The 22,089-nt window shown below is 41.4% G+C and overlaps 1 protein-coding gene across 2 annotated transcripts in view; it reads right to left on the bottom strand.

Annotated features, from left to right (window-relative positions):
- Positions 1 to 22,089, bottom strand: part of ttll1 (tubulin tyrosine ligase-like family, member 1) — a 72,355-nt gene that overhangs the window by 17,032 nt on the left and 33,234 nt on the right. For both annotated transcript variants that reach the window (XM_078546753.1, XM_078546752.1), the window contains one exon: positions 12,435 to 12,543. In XM_078546753.1, the coding sequence (XP_078402879.1) occupies positions 12,435 to 12,543 (109 nt within the window). The remainder of the gene's footprint in view (positions 1 to 12,434; positions 12,544 to 22,089) is intronic.

The raw sequence follows: 22,089 nt of genomic DNA on the forward strand, positions 1-22,089 counted from the left end.
TTCCCACTCACTCTCTCTCCTTTCCCTCCCTCCCTCTTTCTCTCCTTTCCCTCCCTCCCTCTCTCTCTGCTTTCTCTCCTGCTCTCTTTCACCTTTCCCTCCCTCTCTCTTTCCCTCCTTCTCTCACTCTTTTTCCCACTCTCTCTCTCCTTGCCCACTTTTATCTCTCCTTTCCCACTCTTATCTCGCTCTCTCTTTTCCCACACACTCTGTCTCTCTCCTTTCTCACTCTCTCCTTTTCAATTTTCTTTCCCTCCTTTCCCACTCTCTCTCTCCTTTCCCACACACTCTCTTTGGCTCTCCTCTGCCACACACGTTCTCTCCTTTCCAACACACTTTCTCTCTCTCTCTCTCCTTTTCCAATCTCTCTTCCTTCTTTCCCACTCACTCTCTCTCCTTTTCCTGTCTCTTACTCTCTCGCTTCTCTTCCTGTCTCTCTCTCTCACTCTCCTGTTCCTGTCTCTCTCCCTCTCTCTCCTTCTCCTATCTCTCTTTCCGGCTCTCTCTTTCCCTCCTTTCCCTGTCTCCTTTCCCTCTCTCTCTCTCCCTCCTTTCCCCCTCTCTCCTTTTCCACTCTCTCTCCTTTTCCTCTCTTTCTCCTTTTCCACTCTCTCTCTCCTTTTCCACTCTCTCTCTCCTTTTCTACTCTCTCTGCTTTCTCACACTCTCGCTCCTTTCCAACACACTCTCGCTCCTTTCCAACACACTCTCGCTCCTTTCCAACACACTCTCGCTCCTTTCCTTTTCTCCTTTCCCTCCCTCTTCTTTTCCTGTCCCTCTCTCTCCTCCTGTCTCTCTCCCTCTCCTTTTCCTGTCTCTCTCCCTCTTTCTCTGCTTTTCCTGTCTCGCATTGTCTCTCCTTTTCCTGTTTCCCTCTCTCCTTTCCCACTCTCTCTCTCTCTCCTGTCCCTCTCTCTCCTCTTCCTGTCTCTCTCCCTCTCTCTGCTTTTACTGTCTTGCTTTCTCTCTCCTTTTCCTATCTCCCTCTCTCTCCTTCCTTTCCCTCTCCTTTCCCACTCTCCCTCTCTTCTTTCTCACTCTCCTTTCCCACTCTCATTCTCTTTTCCCACTCTCTCTCCTTTCCTATGCAATCTCATTCTCTCCTTTCCCGCTCTCTCTCCTCTCTTCCTCTCCTTTCCCTCTCTCTCTCCCCACTTTCCTACTTTTTCTTCCCCATTCTCCCTCCCTCTCCATTACCAATCTGCTGCAGCGCCTGGACCCCTGCTGACAGGTTGGAGTGGCTGCGCCCGTCCCGCAGGGTGGTGCAGAAGAAGCCAGGCATGGGGATTGGGGACGACATGCCGATGGTGCCGGGAGAGCCATGCAAACATCTGGCGAGGGTGCAGAAGGCACTGGGGGCGTGGGCGGCAGAAGCGGCCACTCCCTCCGCGGGTTAGTCACAGTTCCATCACCTGATTGGTGGTTGAGGGCCTGTGGAAGAAGCCAGGGTTTCACTCCCTACCCGGGTTACTCACAGTTCATCACCCGTTCAGCAACCAGCAGCACCCCATCCCTGCCCGCAGCTCCTGCTCTCGGATTTCGGACCTTGTGCTCTCCCCACAGTCTGGGTCTCTGGTGACAGTGGCAGTGGCTCCAGCATCAGGACATGACGACGGCTAGCCTAGAACTCAGTGCGGGGAGGAGCGGGGCTAGGGTGCAGGCAATGTAAATTTGAAAAAGGCGAGTAAATCGAAAATAAGTCCTAAAAAAAAAACGATGTTAAGCGAAATAACTTTGGAGCTGTCAGGGAGATATAATAATTGTCAATGTTATTGGAATTTATGGTAAAGTAGGGTTATAGTGGGGTCTGTGTGTGTGTGTGAGAGAGGGAGAGTGTGTGTGAGAGACTTAAATGAATTAAAGGCAGCTGGTCTAAAGGCTTTGTTGTATCAGAAGATAAGCTAGGAATGAAACGTTAAATAGGTAACCATGGGGCAAGTTTTAGAATGTGAGGTGTAAAGGAAACATTTGCATTTTTAAATAAATCAGACTAACTTCAATTCAAAAGGGGTGAAATGTTTCACCTAGCTAGGAGAAGTTAAAAAACACTGTATATTTTTCCCAAAGATTACTGGTAAAATTGGTACTATTATAGATTTTATTATTAGAGAGTTAAGTCCAAAGGCATAGAGAAACAGTGGGAATTTGTATTTAAAGGGGAAAATATGTATAAAGGAGAGAAGGCTGTGTGTAAGGGAAGGAATTCTAAGATCTAACAAGTGTGAAAAGCCTCCAGCCTCTAAGCCTCAAACTGAAGTGAAGAAAAGTCACTTTGAATTTGACTGTTCAGGGCATCGTGTTACTTTGCCTGGGTCGTTTAAAATCTGTGTGTTTTACTGATGCCTTAACAGAGGTGTAACTGAGAGTTAGATTAACTAGGGGATTTAGAAGTTATCATAGTAGTAATTTGTAGCTCTAGGTATGTGCTCAAATTAATTTATTTTATTTAATAAAGGTTTAATTTAGTTTTGTAAGAAACCGATAAGACTCAGTGGTCTTATTACTACTGAATTCAAGGCAGGCATCTTGAAATATATACAAATTAAAAAACAGTTGTGGCATTTGTTTCAAGTTTCCTTTTGGGATTTGAGCAGCTCAGCATTTACCATCGACTGTGCCTTAACAAATTGGGGGTTCTTTGTGGGATGTATTTGAAATTCCTGGATTGGTGAATCTTAAGGTAATGAGTATGAGAAGCATTTTGAATTCAGGAGTTGGTGTGAGGTTTTTCTGAAATGGTGAGACTGCAATATGGCTTTGGCAGTTGCTAAGACTTCTCTGGGAGTTGACTTTTTTTTAATTCATTCATTCATCAGATGTGGGCTTCGCTGGCTGGGCCAGCATTTATTGCCCATCCCTTGTTGCCCTAGAGAAGGTGGTTGTGAGCTGCCTTCTTGAACTGCTCTAGTCCATGTGGTGTAGGTACACCCACAGTGCTGTTAGGGAGGAAGTTCCAGGATTTTGACCCAGCGACAGTGAGGGAATGGCGATATGTTTCCAAGTCAGGATGCTGTGTGACTTGGAGGGGAACTTACAGTTGGTGGTATTCCCATCTATCTACTGCCCTTGTCCTTCTAGATGGTAGTGGTCGTGGGTTTGGAAGGCGCTGTTGAAGGAGCCTTGGTGAATTCCTGCAGTGCAGCTTGTAGCAGGTACACACTGCTGCTACTGTGCATCAGTGGTGGAGGGAGTGAATATTTGTGGATGTGGTGCCAATCAAGTGGGCTGCTTTGTCCTGGACGCTGTCAAGCTTCTTGAGTGCTGTGGGAGCTGCATTCATCTAGGCAAGTGGGGAATATTCCATCACTCCTGACTTGTGCCTTGTAGATAGTGGACAGGCTTTGGGAAGTCAGGAGGTGAGTAACTCGTCACAGGATTCCTAGCCTCTAACCTGCTCTTGTAGCCACCTAATTACATAGCTAGTCCGGTTCAGTTCCTGGTCAATGGTAACCCCCAGGATGTTGATAGTGCGGGATTCAGTGATGGTAATGCCATTGAACATCAAAGGGCAATGGCTGGATTCTCTCTTGTTGGAGATGGTCATTGCCTGACACTTGTCTGGCGCCAATGTTACTTGCCACTTGTCAGCCCAAGCGTGGATATTGTTCAGGACTTGCTGCACTTGGACATAGACTGCTTCAGTTATCTGAGGAGTCGCAAATGGTGCTGAACATTGTGCAATCTTCAGCGAACATCTCCACTTCTGACCTTATGATGGAAGGAAGGTCATTGATGAAGCAGCTGAAGATGGTTGGGCCGAGGACACTACCTTGAGGAAGTTGGCAGTGATGTCCTGGAGCTGAGATGACTGACCTCCAACAGGCACAACCATCTTCCTTTGTGCTAGGTATGACTCCAACCAGTGGAGAGTTTTCCCCCTGATTCCCATTGACTCCAGTTTTGTTAGGGCTCCTTGATACCACACTCTGTCAAATGCAGCCTTGATGTCAAGGGCAGTCACTCTCACCTCACCTTTGGAGTTCAGCTCTTTTGTCCATGTTTGAACCAAGGCTGTAATGAGGTCAGGAGCTGAGTGGCTCTGGCAGAAACCAAACTGAGCATCAGTGAGCAGGTTATTTCTAAGCAAGTGCTGCTTGATAGCACTGTTGATGGCCCCTTCCATTACTTTATTGATGATGGAGAGTAGACCAATGGGGCAGTAATTGGCCGGGTTGGATTTGTCCTTTTTGTGTACAGGACATGCCTGGGCAATTTTCTACATAGCCAGGTAGATGCCAGTGTTGTAGCTGTACTGGAACAGCTTGGCGAGGGACACGGCAAGTTCTGGAACACAAGTCTTCAGTACTCTTGCCGGAATATTGTCAGGGCCCATAGCCTTTGCCATATCTAGTGCCTTCAGCCATTTCTTGACATCACGTGGACTGAATTGAATTGGTTGAAGACTGGCGTCTGTGATGCTGGGGACCTCTGGAGGGGGCCGAGATGGATCATCCACTCGACATTTCTGGCTGAAGATTGTAGCAAATGCTTCAGCCTTATCTTTCGCACTGATTTGCTGGACTCCTCCATCATTGAGGATGGGGATAATTGTGGAGCCACCTCCTCCAGTGTTTAATTGTCCAAAACCGTTCACGGCTGAATGTGGCAGGGCTTAGATCTGGTCCGTTGGTTGCTGGATTGCTTAGCTCTGTCTATCACTTGCTGCTTATGCCGTTTGGCATGCAAGTAGTCATGTGTTATAGCTTCACCAGGTTGACACCTCATTTTAAGGTATGCCTGGTGCTGCTCCTGGCATGCCCTCCTGCACTCTTTATTGAACTAGGGTTGATCCCCTGGCTTGATGGCAATGGTAGAGTGGGGGATATACCAGGCCATGAGGTTACAGACTGTGTGCGAGTACAATTCTGCTGCTGCTGATGGCCTACAGTGCCTCATGGATGCCCTGCTCTGGGGGCCAGGGTTCAAATCCCACTACGATAAAAATCTGGAATTAGAAGTCTAATAATGACCACAAAACCATCGTCGATTGTTGTAAAAACCCATTTGGTTCACTAATGTCCTTCAGGGAAGGAAATCTGCTGTCCTTACCTGGTGCGGCCTACCTGTGTCTCCAGACCCACAGCAATGTGGTTGACTCTTAAATGCCCTCTGAACAAGGGCAATTAGGGATGGGCAATAAATGCTGGCTTTGCCATCGACGCCCACATCCCAACGAATAAAGAAAGTTTTGAGTTGTTAGATCTGTTCGAAATCTATCCCATTTAGTATGGTGGTAGTGCCACGCAACTCAATGTGAAGGCGGGACTTCATCTCTACAATGACAGTGCGATGGTCACTCCTACTGCTGTCATGGACAGATGCACCTGCGGCAGGCAAGTTGGTGAGGTTGAGGTGAAGTATGTTATTCCCTCTTGTTGGTTCACTTGCCGCAGACCCAGCCTAGCAGCTATGTCATTTAGGACTTAGCCAGCTTGGTCAGTAGTGGTGTTACTGAGCCACTCTTGGTGATGGACATTGAAGTCCCCCACCCAGAATACATTCTGCGCCCTTGCCAACCTCAGTACTTCCTTCAAGTGATGTTCAACATGGAGGAGCACTGATTCACCAGCTGAGGGAGGGCGGTATGTGGTAATCAGCTGGAAGTTTCCTTGCCCAAGTTTGACCTGATGCCATGAGACCTCATGGGATCCAGAGTCGATGTTGAGGACTCCCAGGGCAATTCCCTCCCGACTCTATGCCACTATGCCCTGGCCCCCAGAGCAGGGCATCCATAAGGCGCTGCAGGCCATCAGCAGCAGCAGAATTGTACTCGCACACAGTCTGTAACCTCATGGTCTGGTATATCCCCCACTCTACCATTACCATCAAGCCAGGGGATCAACTCTCGTTCAATAAAGAGTGCAGGAGGGCATGCCAGGAGTAGCACCAGGCACACCTTAAAATGAGGTGTCAACCTGGTGAATCTATAACACACGACTACTTGCAAGCATCTGCTGGGTCTGTCCTGTCGGTGGGATAGGGCATACCAAGGGATGGTGATGGTGGTGTCTGGGACATTATCTGTAAGGTATGATTCCGTGAGATGACTATGTCAGGCTGTTGCTTGACTAGTCTGTGAGACAGCTCTCCCAATTTTGGCACTAGTCCCCAGGTGTTAGTAAGGAGGACTTTGCAGGATTGACAGGGTTGGGATTGCCGTTGTCGTTTCCGGTGCCTAGGTCGATGCTGGATGGTCCATCTGGTTTCATTCCTTTTTTGTAGCAGTTTGTTGCAACTGAGTGGCTTGCTAGGCCATTTCAGAGGGCATGTAAGAGTCAAGCACATTGCTGTGGGTCTGGAGTCATGTGTAACCAGACCAGGTAAGGACAACAGATTTCCTTCCCTAAAGGACATTAGTGAACAACAATCGACAATGGTTCCATGGTCATGGTCATTGTTAGACTTTTAATTCCAGATTTTAAAAAAAATTCAAATTCCACCATCTGCCGTGGTGGGATTCGAACCCAGGTTCCTAGAATACCTGAGAGACAGAGCTCTCCAAGGGGTGGTTCATTGAAATGGGCTCAAACTCAGCTGCAAATGAAAAAACTTGAGCTAGAGACAGCAGAAAAAGAAAAGGTAAGAGAAAGGCATTTCAAAGGGAACAGGCAGAAAGGAAGAAAACAGGAAAGGGAATTAGAAATGGTGAGGTTAGTAAAGGAGGAGAGAGAAAAAGAGAGAAACAGAGAATTCCAGCTTAAACTGCTGACAGTTAAAAAAATACACCCCAGAAGGTGCGGAAGGACTTATTTCAGAGCAGAACCCAGTGAGGAGATGTTTAAATTTGTACAAGCTCTTTCAAAGTTTGAAGAAAGAGACGTTGAAGCATTCTTTATTTCATTTCAGAAGATAGATAAATAGATGAAATGGCCACAGGAAAACTGGACATTGTTGTTACAATTCAGGTTGGTGGGTAGAGCACATGATGTTTATGCTTCACTGTCAGAAGAAATATCGGTGAATTATGATGTGGTAAAAAAGGCTATTTTGAGTGCATACAAGTTGGTTCCTAAAGCAAAGAGGCAAAAATTTAGGAATATGAGAAAACAGCCTGGGCAAACTTATATTGAGTTTGAAAGAGTAAAGCAAGTAATTTTGACCAGTGGATACGGACATTAAAGATAGAGACAACATATGCAGCTCTTAGAGTGGTCATTCTTTTGGAAGAATTTAAAGATTCAATTCCTTCGGTAGTAAGAGGGGGAACAGTGGGTTGAAACAGTAAGACAAGCTCCAGAGATAGCTAATGATGAGTTAGATCATTGGGCTAAACCTTTCTTCGTCACCTTTTTAAATCAGAAAAGGATAAAAAGTGGCAAGGTGAAAGGAAGGTGCATAGTCAGGGAAGAGGAGTAGGTGGAAATTCACAGGAAGTTTTTTCTCATAGTAAAAAGGAAGGTGCTGAGGGTAGAAGTGCCACTTGAAAATTTAGGTGTTTTCATTGTAAGACTTGGACACACGAAGTCAGTGTGTTGGAAATTGCAGGGAAAATCTGTTGGGAGTTATTGGGTTGCAGAAAATTACTGGAAGTAAAAGTACTGTGGGTTGAGGTTCAGGCACAGGTAAAACCAGTGCTTTGTGTACAGGCAAAACAGGAAGAATCAGCAATGGGTAAAGAGGTGGGAATGTGTTCACAATTTACCCAAGAGAATTCTGAGGAGCAGGTTACAGAAATGTTTAAAGATTTTTTTATGCGTACAGGGTGGAATAGGTAAAGATGTTAAAATTTTAAGAGACACAGGGGCTAGTCAATCCTTAGTGTTTGGGATAGTGATATTTGTTGTTCAGAGAGAAAATTGCAGGAACAGATGATAATAAATGGGGTTCAAGGAGATGCTAAACCTATTCCATTGTGGAAGGCAAATTTAAAGAGTAAGTGGAAAACAGGTGATCGTTGGAATAGTGGAAAAATTGCACATTGCAGGAGTTCAATTTATTTTGGGTAATGATATAGCTGGGTCACAGATGTGGGTGATGCCTATGGTAGTCGAGCAGCCTGTAGAAGTGGTTTCAACAGAAGTGTTGCAGAGAGAGCATCCTAGAATGTTTCCAGATTGTGTGATAACAAGATCACAACCTCATAGATCGAAACAAGAACAGGAAGTTCAAAGGCAGACAGAAGGTGTGGAAGTCCAAACAGCTGGCACTGTGTTTGATAAGGTTGTTCAGGAGGAAAGAGAGGACAATTCAGCTGAGGTGTTTAACTCAAGGCAGTTAGTGGAGTTGCAGAAAAGGGATTCACAAATAAAACAGTTATATCAGACAGCTTATTCAGAAACAGAGGCAAAGTGTATTCCAGAATGTTATTACCTTAAGGATAATGTTTTAATGAGAAAATGGAGGCCTTATCATGCTTCAGCAAATGAAAGCTGGAGGGAGGTGCATCAGATTGTAATACCATTTGTATATAGAAATGAAATTCTGAGGATAGCTCAGGAAATTCCAATGGAGGGGCACTTAGGAATTAGAAAGATACAGGTGAAAATACAAAAACATTTTTATTGGCCTGGATTGCATAGAGAAATATCTGTAAAACATGTCACACATGTCAGGTGATAGGGAAACCACAAGCAGTGATTAAGCTGGCACTTTTAATTACAATTCCAGCATCTGAAGAACCTTTTACTAGGGTCAAGATTGTGTAGGATGCCTCCCTAAGACTAAAAGTGGAAGTCAGTACTTACTGACAATAATGGATGTATCTACAAGGTTTCCTGAAGCAATGCCTTTGAGAAATATTACAAAAAAGAAAACTGTGGAAGAGTTGACTAAATCTTTTACAAAATATGGGCTACCTAAAGAAATACAATCAGATCAGGGTTCAAATTTCACATCACAGCTGTTTAAGGAGATAATGAACAGTTTGGGGATAAAACAGTTTAAATCAACAACTTACCATCCAGAGTCACAAGGGGCTTTGGAAAGATGGCATCAAACTTTAAAAACCATGATGAGGCATATAGTCAGGATTATCCACAGGATTGGGATGGGGGAATTCCATTCATGTTATTTGCTATTAGGAGTGCTCCTAATGCATCGACTGGTTTTAGTCCTTTTGAACTAGTTTATGGTCATGAGGTAAGGGGACCTCTGGAATTGATTCATGAGAAATTGGTGAGTCAAAATTCAGAAACTACTCTTCTGGGTTATGTATCAAATTTCTGAGAGAGATTGGACAGAGCATGTGAGTTAGCTAGGGAACATTTAAAGATAACACAGCAAGTGACGAAAGTGAGGATGGACAGGAAAGCTACAGCTCGTAGTTTAGTTGCTGGGGAGAAAGTGCTGGTTCTGGGTGACTTGTTAAAGGTAAGGTTTATTGGACCTTACAGGACTGAAAGAAACTGAGTGAAGTCAATTATTTCATAAATACTCCAGATACAAGAAAGAAGCAGAGGGTGTGTCATGTAAATCTGCTTAAAAAGTACTTTGACAGGGAAGCGGGCCTAAAGGAGGTATTAGTGGGGGTAGATAAAGAGAAAAAGATAAAAATGGAGGATTCTGAAATTGATTTTTCACTAATCAAATTAGATAATGAGGGGGTACTTGAAAATTTAAATATAATGAGTTACCTTCCAAACAAGTGTCAAAGTGATGTGGGGAAGCTATTGCGGTCACACAAAGATATTTGTGGGAATAAGCTGGGAAGGACAAATTAAGCTACACATGATGTATGTGTAGGAGTTTCATCTTCGATAAGGCAACATCCTTATAGTTTAAATCTGGCAAAGTTAACTGCAAAAAAGAAATTGAATTAATGCTTCAAAATGACATCATTGAGTCCAGTTGCAGTAACTGGAGTTTGCCTATTGTGCTGGTACCGAAACTGGGTGGAACACAAAGACTGTGTGTGGACTATCAAAAGGCGAAAGCAGTGACAAAAGCAGATTCATATCATATGCCATGGTTGGAAGATTACATTGAGAAAGTGGGACAATCAGAATTTATCACAAAGATTGACTTGCTGAGAGGATATTGGCAAGTACCATTATCAGAGAGAGCAAAGAGACATCAGCTTTTGAGATGCCAGGTGGACTATATCAATTAAAAGTCATGCCATTTGGTAAGAAAAATGCATTTGCAACATTTCAAAGACTGACAAAGTAATTGCAGGTCTGGGCAATTGTGCTGTGTATATTGATGACTTGATAGTTTTCAGTCAGATGTGGGAGGAGCATTTACAACATCTGGAAGAATTATTTACTCTATTACAAGAAGCTAATTTGGTGGTGAACTTGGATCAAAGTGAATTTGCAAAAGCACAAGTTACGTATCTAAGCCATACCATTGGACATGGTAAGGTGGCTTTGAGGGTGTGAAAGTCAAGGATATCGTGGATTTCCCCATGCTTACAACAAAACGAGAAGTTTTAAGATTTCTGGGCATGAGTGGGTTTTATCGCAAATTTGTACTGAATTTTAGCAGTGCAGTTGCTCCATTGACTGAACTATCAAAAAAGAACAAGAAGTTTCAATGGGCACAGGAGTGTCAGAAGGCCTTTGACAGTTTGAAAACTGTTTTAACTACGACACCAGTTTTGGCAGTACCCAATTACGCCAAGCAAATTAAGTTGCCGGTGACGCAAGCGATATAGGCATTGGGGCCATATTGTTACAAGAAGGTGACAATGGAATTGAGAAACTGCTAGGGTATTTTTCATGAAGTTGAATGTACAACAGAGAAGATATTCAACAATTGAAAAAGAGACTTTGGGTTTGGTGTTAGCGTTGCAGCATTTTCAGATTTATGTTGTAAACAATTCGTCAGAAACAATTGTTTATACAGACCACAATCCTTTAAAGTTTCTGGACAAATTTCAAGACAGAAGCGCAAGGCTATTCAGATGAAATTTATTACTGCAATCATTTAATCTACAGATTATACATGTGGCGGGATGAGAAAATCTGATTGCAGATGCATTGTCAAGGGTTTGAAGCTTAAAGGGAAAATTGGACATGTAGAACCTGGACTGGAATGATTTATGTTGATACCAAGGATTTGTATATATATTGTTACGTCAATGCATGCATCTGGTAATGTAATAGTGTAATACGTATAGGAGGTAATGTAAGATGGGTTCAGAAAATGAAGCTGTCTTTTTAAACCATAATGGTTCATCTTTTAATAAGGGGGGATGTCAGGAAGATATAATAATTTTCATTATGTTATTGGGATTTATTGTAGAGTAATAGTGGGGTCTGTGTCTATGGGTTTGAGAGTGAGTGTGTGTGTGTGTGTATTTTTCCCAAAGATTACTGGTAAAATTGGTACTATTATAGATTTTATTATTAGAGAGATAAGTCCAAAGACATAATGAAACAATGGGAATTTGCATTCAAAGAGGAAAATATGTATAAAGGAGAGAAGGCTGTGTGTAAGGGAAGGCATTCTAAGATCTAACAAGTGTGAAAAGCCTCCAGCCTTTAAGCCTCAAACTGCTGTCCGCAAGAACTGAAGTTAAGAAACCTCACCTTGAATTCGACTGTTCAGGGTATCCTGTTACTCTGCCTGGGTCTTTTAAAATCTGTGTGTTATTTACTGTGTGATGCCTTAATGGAGGTGTAACTGAGAGTTAGATTAACTAGGGGATTTAGAAGTTAGCATAGTAGTAATTTGTAGCTCTATGTATGTGCTTAAAATCATTTTGTTTATTCAAATAAAGTTTATTTTAGTTTTGTAAGAAACCTATAAGACTCGGTGGTCTTATTAATACTGAATTCAAGGCAGGCATCTCGAAAAATTTACAAATTGCAAAACAGTTGTGGCAGTTGTGTCAAGTTCCCCTTTGGAATTTGAGCAGCTCAGCATTTACCATCCGCTGTGCCATAACAGGGGCAGCTTAAAGTGAGGGTTTATCGTATACAGTTTTGGTCTCCTTACCTCGGAAGGATATACTTATCTTACAGGGTGCAATGTAGGTTTACTAGACTGATTTCTGGGATGAGAGGAATTGTCCTATAATGGGGAGATTGAGTGGACTAGGGACATATTCTTTGGAATTTATAAGAATGAAGAAGTGAAACGTTTGGAATTCCTTAGGGGCTTGACAGGGTGGATGGTGGGAAGATGTTTCCCCTGGCTAAGGAGTCCAGAACTAGGAAACACAGTATCAGAATAAGGAACTGGCCATATAGGTCTGAGATGAGGAGAAATTTCTTTATTCAAAAGGTTGTGAATTTCTGGGAATTCTCAACCCCAGAGAGCTGTGGATTCTGAGTTGTTGAGCTTATTGAAGACAGAGAGCTTTTGTATTTTTAGACAGAGTGGAAATAGTACTGGAAGGTGAAGTTGAGAAAGAAGATTGGTCATGATCTTATTGAATGGTGCAACAGGCTTGAAAGAGGGTGTGGCCTATTCCTGCTCCTATTTTTCATGCACTTTTTTTTTTACATTGGTCAATTCACCACCCAACATGCAGGACCTAAGCAACTTACCCCATGTTTCTGCACGGACACATTTGTAAGATGCACAAACATGTTATCTAATTCACTGGTGCTTGGAGTGTACTTCATTGTACAAAAACGACAAAATCCCAGTCGATACCTACAACGTAAAGGAAATAAGCAATGCAATATTGCAAGAATATGAATGCGCTGTCAACTAAATTTCTATTGCCAGATTTCAGTAGCATGCAGTAATAACCTTGTCAAAATTATTAGTAAAATTAAAAGATTATCCTTATAGTAAGTTAACCAGTCTCACTGAATACTGTCTATCTTCTGCATCAGCTAATGGGCAAGTTACTTTTACACATGCATGGTAGAAGCAATCCATTCTAATTAAACTTCACAGATCACAGACCCTTTGATTAATGTTTCAGTCTTGACTGACTTATGTCAACGAACATCAATTTTCCATTTGTTCTAACCAATAACAATCTTTGTATCACAGCAAACTCTGTGTACTGCTTTGTGATTCAGTCTGAATTCTGTCCCATTTCACACTTGAACAATGTATTTAATCCTAGGTGAATGCCTAGCAATGCAATCAAGTAAGGAGGGTTTGAATGGCTCCTTTCTTTTCCCTCTCCTTATTTGACTGTAACATGGTTTTTGTGAAAAAGATATATTTGCCAATTCAGTGAGTGTTTAACCGTTCACACGTTGCGATCATAAAAGAATCAATCGGATAGATTTTCTTGAGTTTAACAAAGAGGTTAGCTTTATTGTACTTAACCCGGTCTAAGTAAAATAATAAATATGCTCCAACTTTCCACACACATCCCCACCCCCACCGCGCACACACTCCCCATACACTGGATTAGAGAGTGAGGAAAGCTAGATTAATCAAATTAGAGTCCAGAGAAAAAGAAAGGTTATATGGTTCATAGCTTGGTGACTCAGCTGGTTTAAGGATGAATTCGGTGGTCCTGCTGTTTTCCTTGTGGATGCAATTTAAAGACATAGACAGCTGATTTGGCTGTCCTTCTGAAGGCAGTAGTGCGGGGTTGATTTCCTTCAACAAATGTCTGTCTGCAGCAGAGGCATCAGTGGGAGGTTATGGTCAGCAAATAGGGTTCGAAAGCTTGCAAGGTAGGTTGGAGAGAGGAGGAGGAAGGAGGGACCCCACTCAGGTCTTCTCTTATCATCATCTCAGCCTCTTGTCCCCTTATCGCAGAGAAAGCAGAAACTTAAACACACAAATGGTGGGCCTGTCACGTGACTGTCACTCTGTTATTTAAATATGGTCGTTACTGGTATACTCCCCCTTGTAACTTAATCAGTTCATGTCTGGGCATTCCCCCATCTTAGCTAAGGTCCCAATGTCCAAACGATTAGGTTTAATGTAAAAGTAAAATACAGTGAATGCTGGAGATCTGAAATAAAAGCAGAATGTGTCGGAAAAACTCTGCAGGTCTGGCAGCATCTGTGGAGAGAGAAACCGAGTTAACGTTTCACGTCCAATATGACTCTTTTTCAGAATTGAAGAGAGGTAGAAATGTGATTGGGTTTATGCTGTTGAAAAAGGGGGGATGGGCAGGTTATGACACAGCAGATGGTAAATGCTGAGCTGTTCAAATCCCAGAGGGAAACCTGAAACAACTGTCACAACTAATTTTCAATTTGTATGTTTCAACATGTGGACTTTGAATTCAGTGATAAGACCACCGAGTCTTAAGAGATTTTCATAAAACTAAAATAAACATTTATTAATAAAAGATCGTAAGCAGATACATATGTCTACAAATTACTACTATAATAACTTCTAAATCCCCTAATTAATTTAACTCCCAGTCACACATTCGTTCAGGCAACAGTAAGACACACACATTTTAAAAGACCCAGGCAAAATAAACGATACCCTGAACAGTCGGTATCAAAGTGAGTTCTCTTAATTTCAGTCCCTGGAGGCAATAGTTTGGTACATACAGGCTGCGGGCTTTTCACACTTGTTGGATCTTAAACTGCCTCCCTTACAAACAGCCTTCTCTCCTTTATACATAATTTTCTCCTTAATACAAATTCAAAATGGAGGACAGAGTTCATGGTCTGAATTTGTTGAATTCAATGATGAGTCCAGAAGGCTGTAAAGTGCCTAATCAGAAGATGAGGTGCTATTCTTCCAGTTTCACTGGAACACTGTAGCAGGCCGAGAACTGAAATGGGGCACGAGAGCAAGATGGTGAATTGAAATGGCAAGCAACTAGAAGGTTGGGATCATGTTTGCGGACTTGAGCAAAGGTGTTCCGCAAAGTGGTCACCAGTCAGATTAGGTTTAATGGTTCATCTTCACTAGTTAAGTACCTCAGGTATTTACCTTGATGTCTTTCTAATGGGAACAAGATATGTAGTTCACTCATATTCCCTTGGTCATTGTCCTTGACGGGTCTTGCAGTTATAGCATTTCCAACTCAATGGATTGGAATGTGGAAGGTACAGTGTTGCAAACTGGGTAGCCATCATTGGCTGTGAGCTCAAGTCACCTTTAGTCTCTGTTTACTTAAAAAGTTCAGTTCGGGTTTACAGCCAGTCTGTTGACAATTATTTGACATTTTCGTGACATTAGGAAATATTGTTTGCTTGTTTGTGGAGCCACATACACACAATCTACTTTGCTAATCAGAAAACTACACAAAACATTATTTATATTGACCTAGGAAATGTAACAATACTGATTTTTCAGTGTTCTGATTTCCTAAGAACTTATAAGCAGGAGACTTAAACAGTGTGAAAGTTCTTTCTAAAAATGTGATGAAAGATCTTGAAATACATATGGTGCATTTAAACAGGAGAGGGCAAGAACAGGCTAGATTTATAAGAAATAGGAGGAGTAGGTCTTTAAGCCCATTGGGCCTGCTCCACAATTCAATAAGATCATGGCTGATCTAATTGTAGCCTTAACTTCACTTTCCTCCCTGTCCCCCCTCGACTTTGATTCCTTTGTCAATCAAAAATCTGTCTAACTCAGCCTTGAATATATTCAATGACCCACCTCCACTCCTCTCTGTGGAAGAAAATTCCAAACATGCATCTCAGCTCAGAGAAGGAATTCCTCCTCATCTGTCTTAAATGGGATATATACACTAACATCTCACAGGTATGTTTATAGGTTTACTTGTATTTGCTATTTAATTCCTCTACAGTATTGTTTTTTTTCTCAAAAAGGATTTTTCAATGTATTATCTCAATAAACAGTGACTTTTTTCCCCCCAAACTTCAGGGCAGACATGTTCTTGAATTCCGTATGTAGTCAGTTCATTGCAAATAAAATCTGTTCTGAGCAGGTGTATTGCTTAAAACAAAGCCTCATGATAAACACTATCTGCCACGTTATAGAACTCTCAAGTTTTTCCTCACAGATCTTGCATGTTGATTCACTGTGTCCTTTCTTCTAAGACAAAGGACTATTTTTAGCTGTGAAAAGAAATTCTTAGAGACAGAGCTGTCAATCCTATGTAGACTATTCTTGAACTATCCCTAACACTGATGGTTTGAAACATTTATTTTAAGAAGTTGAATGTTCCAAAAATTTTCTTTAGACGCTCGCTCCCTCACTCTCCTCGTGGTTAAACAGAAAGTTTAACTGGTGTATCGTAGCAGTCATTTGAAAGATTTCACTCTGAAGCATCTCAGCTCAGGCTATCGGATGATTTGCCAGGTGACTACCTTGCTGATGGAGATCAGCTTTATGATTGCTTGAGTCATGCAGTTGTGGGATTCTTTTTAATTGCATTTAAAATTGTTTTCAGAAAGCCATAAATAGGAAGAGATAAAGATAAATCTGTGCAAACGTAGAAAATCCTGCAGTGTGCTGATCTCCAAGCCTTAAGTCTGACAATATAAGCTCCTAACAGGCAGAGCTATGCATCATAAGTCTGAATTCATAAAATCTATGATCGCTGGGAGTATTTTTGTATCACACTGCAAAGTTAAGAGCAATTTTATCAATATGTCATCCCAAAATAAATTTCTGTAATGCAATATGTTGCCCACATACCGCAATTTTAGAGAAAGTATGAAACTCAATGTATAGATCTGCATGGTAACAAATCACTTTACCTGCCATAGGTCAATATTACATTATCTGACTAGCATTTCAGATAGAGAATAACATGGGACTCGAGGGAAAACTTATCAAGTACAAAGAAGTAAATTAATTGTGATAAAAATTTAGACAGAAGCATTTTTATTCAGCTCTATCAATGCACTGATTTCCCTGATAACCTCCACTAAGCTGCAACTTACAAAATTCTGAAACTATTATTTTCTTTGCTCTCTATCTCTCTCTCCTTTGAGGAATCGATTAGCACATAAAAGTCAAACAAATTATTTGTTTGATTATAGTATATGCTCAAAAGGAAGTGTCTTATATGTAAAGAAAATATTTTTTTTCCCAATATTACTGTGGGATATTGTGAAGCAGGATTGTGGGGGTTGAGTGTAGGTTGTGTGTGACTAATTTAATTAGACTGAAGACAGTTAGACTGCAAGGTTTGAATCATCAAAGGGTTAGGTGTAAAGCAGGCGTTTTTGAAGTGGAGATGGATGAGCTAAGATGCGATACTAGTAAATGCAACATAACAGGAATTTGCATTAGGAGATGAGTGAGGAGTTAAATTTTCAACTTTTGAATTTTAAGGAGAAATCAAAGGAAGTTTAACAACTGGCAAAGATCTTAAATAAATAAAGCAAAATTATTAAGTTTATTTTTCCCATAAGTAGTGGCCATGAAGACAACTTGAAAGAAATTTGAAACTATCTGGGAAAGATAGTTTTCAAAAGAAAGTTAAAAACAATGGGTTTAAAGATGAAAGGGGAAGAAATATGTTTAAGGAAAGATTGAAAGCTGTATGGGGCGTGTGTGTGGCGCCATGTGATCTTGACGAGAGTGCTGTGTGAGCGGTCCTGTGAAGGAAGCAGCTTCTAGCCACCCCAGAGAAGTGTCTGGGTTTTCCACAAAGCAAGGTTTTGTTACAAGCCTTGGGTCTCTATTGTCAAGTGAGAGGAAGTGAGAAACTTGTGAAATACCTCCTTTATAGCAACAGGGGGTGCCTTGAGGTAATATTACTGGATGTTTTATACATTAAGAATCTATAGGGACTGTTGCCTGGGAAAGGGTGTTTATTTGTGAGTCTAGCTAAATAGAAATCTTTTGGGAAATGTTATAAGACTAGATTTAACTGTGTAACTTGATCCTGTATGTTTAAGTTTTCTTTTCTTTTGTTAATAAATGTTTTAATTTAATATTTAAAATCTCCAAAAGTGGTAGTAGAATATTAACTTCTGACTTCAGTACACATACTTCCTCGTAATACAAATTGCAAATCGTTGTGATAGCTTGGCCAAGTTTCCCTTTGGGATTTGGTCAGCCTGGTAGTTTCCACCTGCTATATCATAACAAAATTGGGGGCATTTTGCGGGATTTAAAAAAAAATTCCTTGATTGACTTGGAGTTGGTGAATCTGATGATTACGAGTGCGAGAAGAACACTAAACTCAAGAGTTGATGTTGAGGAATTTTAAAGTGGTTAGACTGCGAACATGGCTTTAATAATTGCTAAGACTTATCTGGGAGTGGAAGATGTAACCCTGACAGGTTTACATAAAGTAACCAAGGCTCAGTTAACATAATTGGTAGATAAATTGCAGTTAGGGTTAACTGCAGGGGTGAGGAAAGCAGACATAAGTGAAGTAATAGCACAGCATTTGAAATTGGAAGGGTTACCTGAAACTAGTGAGTCACAGCTAGAGATTGTGAGGCTTCAGTTGCAAATGAAGAAGCTTGAACTTGAACAAGCAATGGAACTGAAAATAATTGAATTAGAGGAAAAAGAAAAACAAAAGGAAAGAGAGCATTTCAAAGAGAAATGGAAATGCAAAAACTCAACTTCCAGAGGAAGAAGTTAGCAATGGAGGAAAGAGAAAGGAAAAGGAGGCTTAAAAGACTGGGCTTTAAAAAATACTTCAGGTTCTGAGGAAGGTTCTGGTGGCGAAATTACCACCTTCAACCTAAAACATAGAAACATAGAAAATAGGAGGAGTAGGGCATTTGGCCCTTCCAGCATGCTCTGCCATTCAATATGATCACGGCTGATCCTCTATCTCAACGCTGTACTTCTGTGCTCTCCCCACACCCTTTGATGCCTTTAGAGTCTAGAAGTCCATCTATTTCCTTCTTAAATATATTCAGTGACTTGGCCTCCACAGCTTTCTGTGGTAGAGAATTCCATAGGTTTACCACCCTGAGTGAAGAAGTTTCTCCTCATCTTAATCCTAAATGATCTACCCCGTATCCTGAGACTGTGGCCCCTTGCTCTAGACCCTCCCAACCAGAGGAAATATCATCTCTGCAACCAGTCTATCTACCCCTGTCAGAATTTTATATGTTTCAATGAGATCTCCTCTCATTCTTCTAAACTCCAGAAAAGAGGCCTAGTCAGCCCAGTCTCTCCTCATACGACAATCCTGCCATCCCAGAAATCAGTCTGGTGAATCTTCATTGCACTCCCTCAATGGCAAGTATATTCTTTCTTAGGTAAGGAGGCCAAATCTGCACACATTCTGCACACAGGTGTGGTCTCACCAAGGCCCTGTACAGCTGCAGTAAGACATCCTTGCTCCTGTACCCAAGTCCTCTCACAGTGAAGGCCAACATGCCATTTACCTTCTTAACTGCTTGCTGCACCTGCATGCTTGCTTTCAGTGATTGGTGTACAAGCACATCCAGGTCCCTTTGTACATCAACATTTCCTAATCTATTGCCATCTAATAATACTCTGCATTTCTGTTTTTCCTACCAAAGTAGATAGCTTCACACTTATCCATGTTATACTGCAAGTGCCACGTATTTGCCCAATCACTCAACCTGTCTAAATCACCATGAAGTCTCTTAACACCCTTTGTGTCGTCAGCAAACTTGGAAATATTACATTTGGTTCCCTCTTCCAAATTGTTGATATATATTGTGAATAGCTGGGGCCCAAGCAGTGGTCCCTGCTGTACTCCACTAGTAACTGCCTGTCACTCTGAAAAAGACCCATTTTTCTACTCTCTGTTCCCTGTCTGCTAACCAGTTCTCAATCTATGCCAATATATTACTCCCAATCCCATGTGCTTTAAGTTTTACACATCAACCTCTTTTTTGGGACTTCATCAAGAGCCTTCTGAAAATCCAAATACATGACATCCACTGGTTCTCCTTTATTTATTCTGATAGTTACGTCCTCAAAAAAACTCCAGTAGGTTTGTCAAACATGATTTCCCTTTCAGAAATCCATGTTGACATTGTCTAATCCCATTGATATTTTCTAAGTGTCCCGTTATCACATCCTTTATAATAGACTCTAACGTTTTCCCAACTACTGATGTTAGGCTAACCGGTTTGAAATTCGCTGTTTTCTCCCTCCCTCCTTTTTTAAATAGTGGGGTTACATTTGTTACCCTCCAATCTGTCAGGACTGTTCCAGGATCTACAGAATTTTAGAAGATGACAACCAACAGATCCACCATTTCCACGGCCACCTCCTTTAGTACCCTGGGGATTTATCGGCTTTCAGTCCCAATAATTTCTCCAGTACTATTGTTTTAGTAATACTAATTTATTTCAATTCCTCTTTCTCACTAGACCTTTGGTTCCCTAGAATTTCTGGGAAGTTATTTGTGTCTTCCTCCACGAAGAAGTAGTTGTTAATTGCTCTGCCATTTCCTTGTTCTCTATTATGAATTCTCCCATTTCAGACTGTAAGGGACCTACATTTGTCATTATTATTTTTTTTTCTTTTTACATTCTTCTAGAAGCTTTTACAGTCCACTTTTATGTTCCTTGTAAGTTTCCTCTCATACTCTATTTTTCCCTCTTAATCAATCTCTTGGTCCTCCTTTGCTGAATTCTAAACTGCTGCAAATCCTCAGATTTGCTACTTTTTCTAGCAACTTTATATGACTCCTCTTTGGATCTAATACTATCCTTAATTTCTTTTGTTCGCCATTGTTGGGCCGCTTTTCCTGTTGTGTTTTTGCACCAGAAAGGAATGTATAACTGTTGCAATGCATACATTTGTTCCTTAAATATTAGCCATTGTCTATCCACCATCATGCCTTTTAATGAAGTTCCCCAATCTATCTTAGCCAACTCACACCTCATACCTTTGTAGTTTCCTTTGTTAAGATTTAGAACTTTAGTTTCAGATTGCACTACTTCACTTTCCATCCTAATGAAGAATGTTAAGGTCACTGTTCCCTAAAGAACCCTGCACAACAAGATTATTAATTAAACCCTTCTCATTGCACAAGACCAAATCTAGGATAGCCTGTTCCCTAGAAGGTTCGTCAACATACTGGTCTAAATAAAACCATCTCATACACACTCCAGGAATTCATCCACCACAGTATTATTGCTAACTTGGTTTGCCCAGTCTATATGTAGATTAAAGTCACTAATGATTACCATTGCACCCTTGTTACATGTATCTCTAATTTCCTGTTTAATGCCAGTCCCTACCTTATCACTAATGGGAGTTGTCTATAGGCCTCTAAATAGTAATGTTTTCCACCCCTTGTTACTTCTTAGCTCCGCCCAAACTGATACATCTAGATTTTCTGAGCCAGTATCCTCTCTCACTATTGCACTGGTTTCATCCTGAACTAACAACACCACACCACCTCCTTTTCCTTTTTGCCTGTCCATTCTAAATATCGAATACCCTTGGATATTCAGTTCCCAGCCTTGGCCACCCTGCAGCCATGTCTCCATAATTGCAATCACATCATACCTGTTTACATCTATTTGCGCTGTTAATTCATCTACCTAATTGCAAATGCTCCGTGCGTTCAGATACAGTGCCTTTAGGCTTGTCTTTTTAACATTTTGTTTTGTACTATGGCCCTATTTGATGCTAGCCCTTGTTTCCACTGCCTTCCACTTTTGCTTTCTACTTTTCTGTCTTTCATTCCTATCTTTGTTTCCCTCTCTTGCGTCTCCCCGCTCCGGTTCCCATCCCTCTGCCAATCTAGCTGAAACCCTCCCCCCCAAGTACTAGCGAATACCCCTGCGAGGAGACAGCATCCAGATTGTGAAGTAACAAGATCACAGATGACACAGGTTGAAACAGGAAGAGGAAGAATCCAAAAGACAGGGGAAGGATGCTGACATCCAGCTAGCTGGATCCGTCTTTGTAAAGGTTGTTCAGGAAGACAAGATGGGAGAGAGTGAGGGTGAAGTGCTTAGCTCAGTGAAATTAGTCGAATTACAGCAGAAAGATCCACGAGTAAAGCAGTTATACCAACAGCTTATTCTGAAACAGAGGTAGAACGTATTCCAGAGTGCTATTACCTTAAAAATGTGTTAATGAGGAAACGGAGACCTCCTCATATTCTGGCAGATGAAAAGTGGGTAGTAATACATCAAATAGTAATACCATCTGGATCCAGAAATGAAATATTAGCAGTGGCTTATGAAATTCCAATAGCTGTACATTTATGAATTAAGAAAACTGAGGGCAAAATACAAAAACATTTCTATTGGCCTGGGCTGCATGAAGATGTAGTCAAATTCTGTTGAACATGTTACACATGTCAGGTGATAGGGAAACCTCAAGCAGTAATTAAACCTGCACCTTTAATTCAAATTCCAGCATTTGAGGTACCTTTCA

Source organism: Cetorhinus maximus, chromosome 8 (assembly GCF_964194155.1).
Source record: "Cetorhinus maximus chromosome 8, sCetMax3.hap1.1, whole genome shotgun sequence".
Lineage (NCBI taxonomy): Eukaryota > Metazoa > Chordata > Chondrichthyes > Lamniformes > Cetorhinidae > Cetorhinus > Cetorhinus maximus.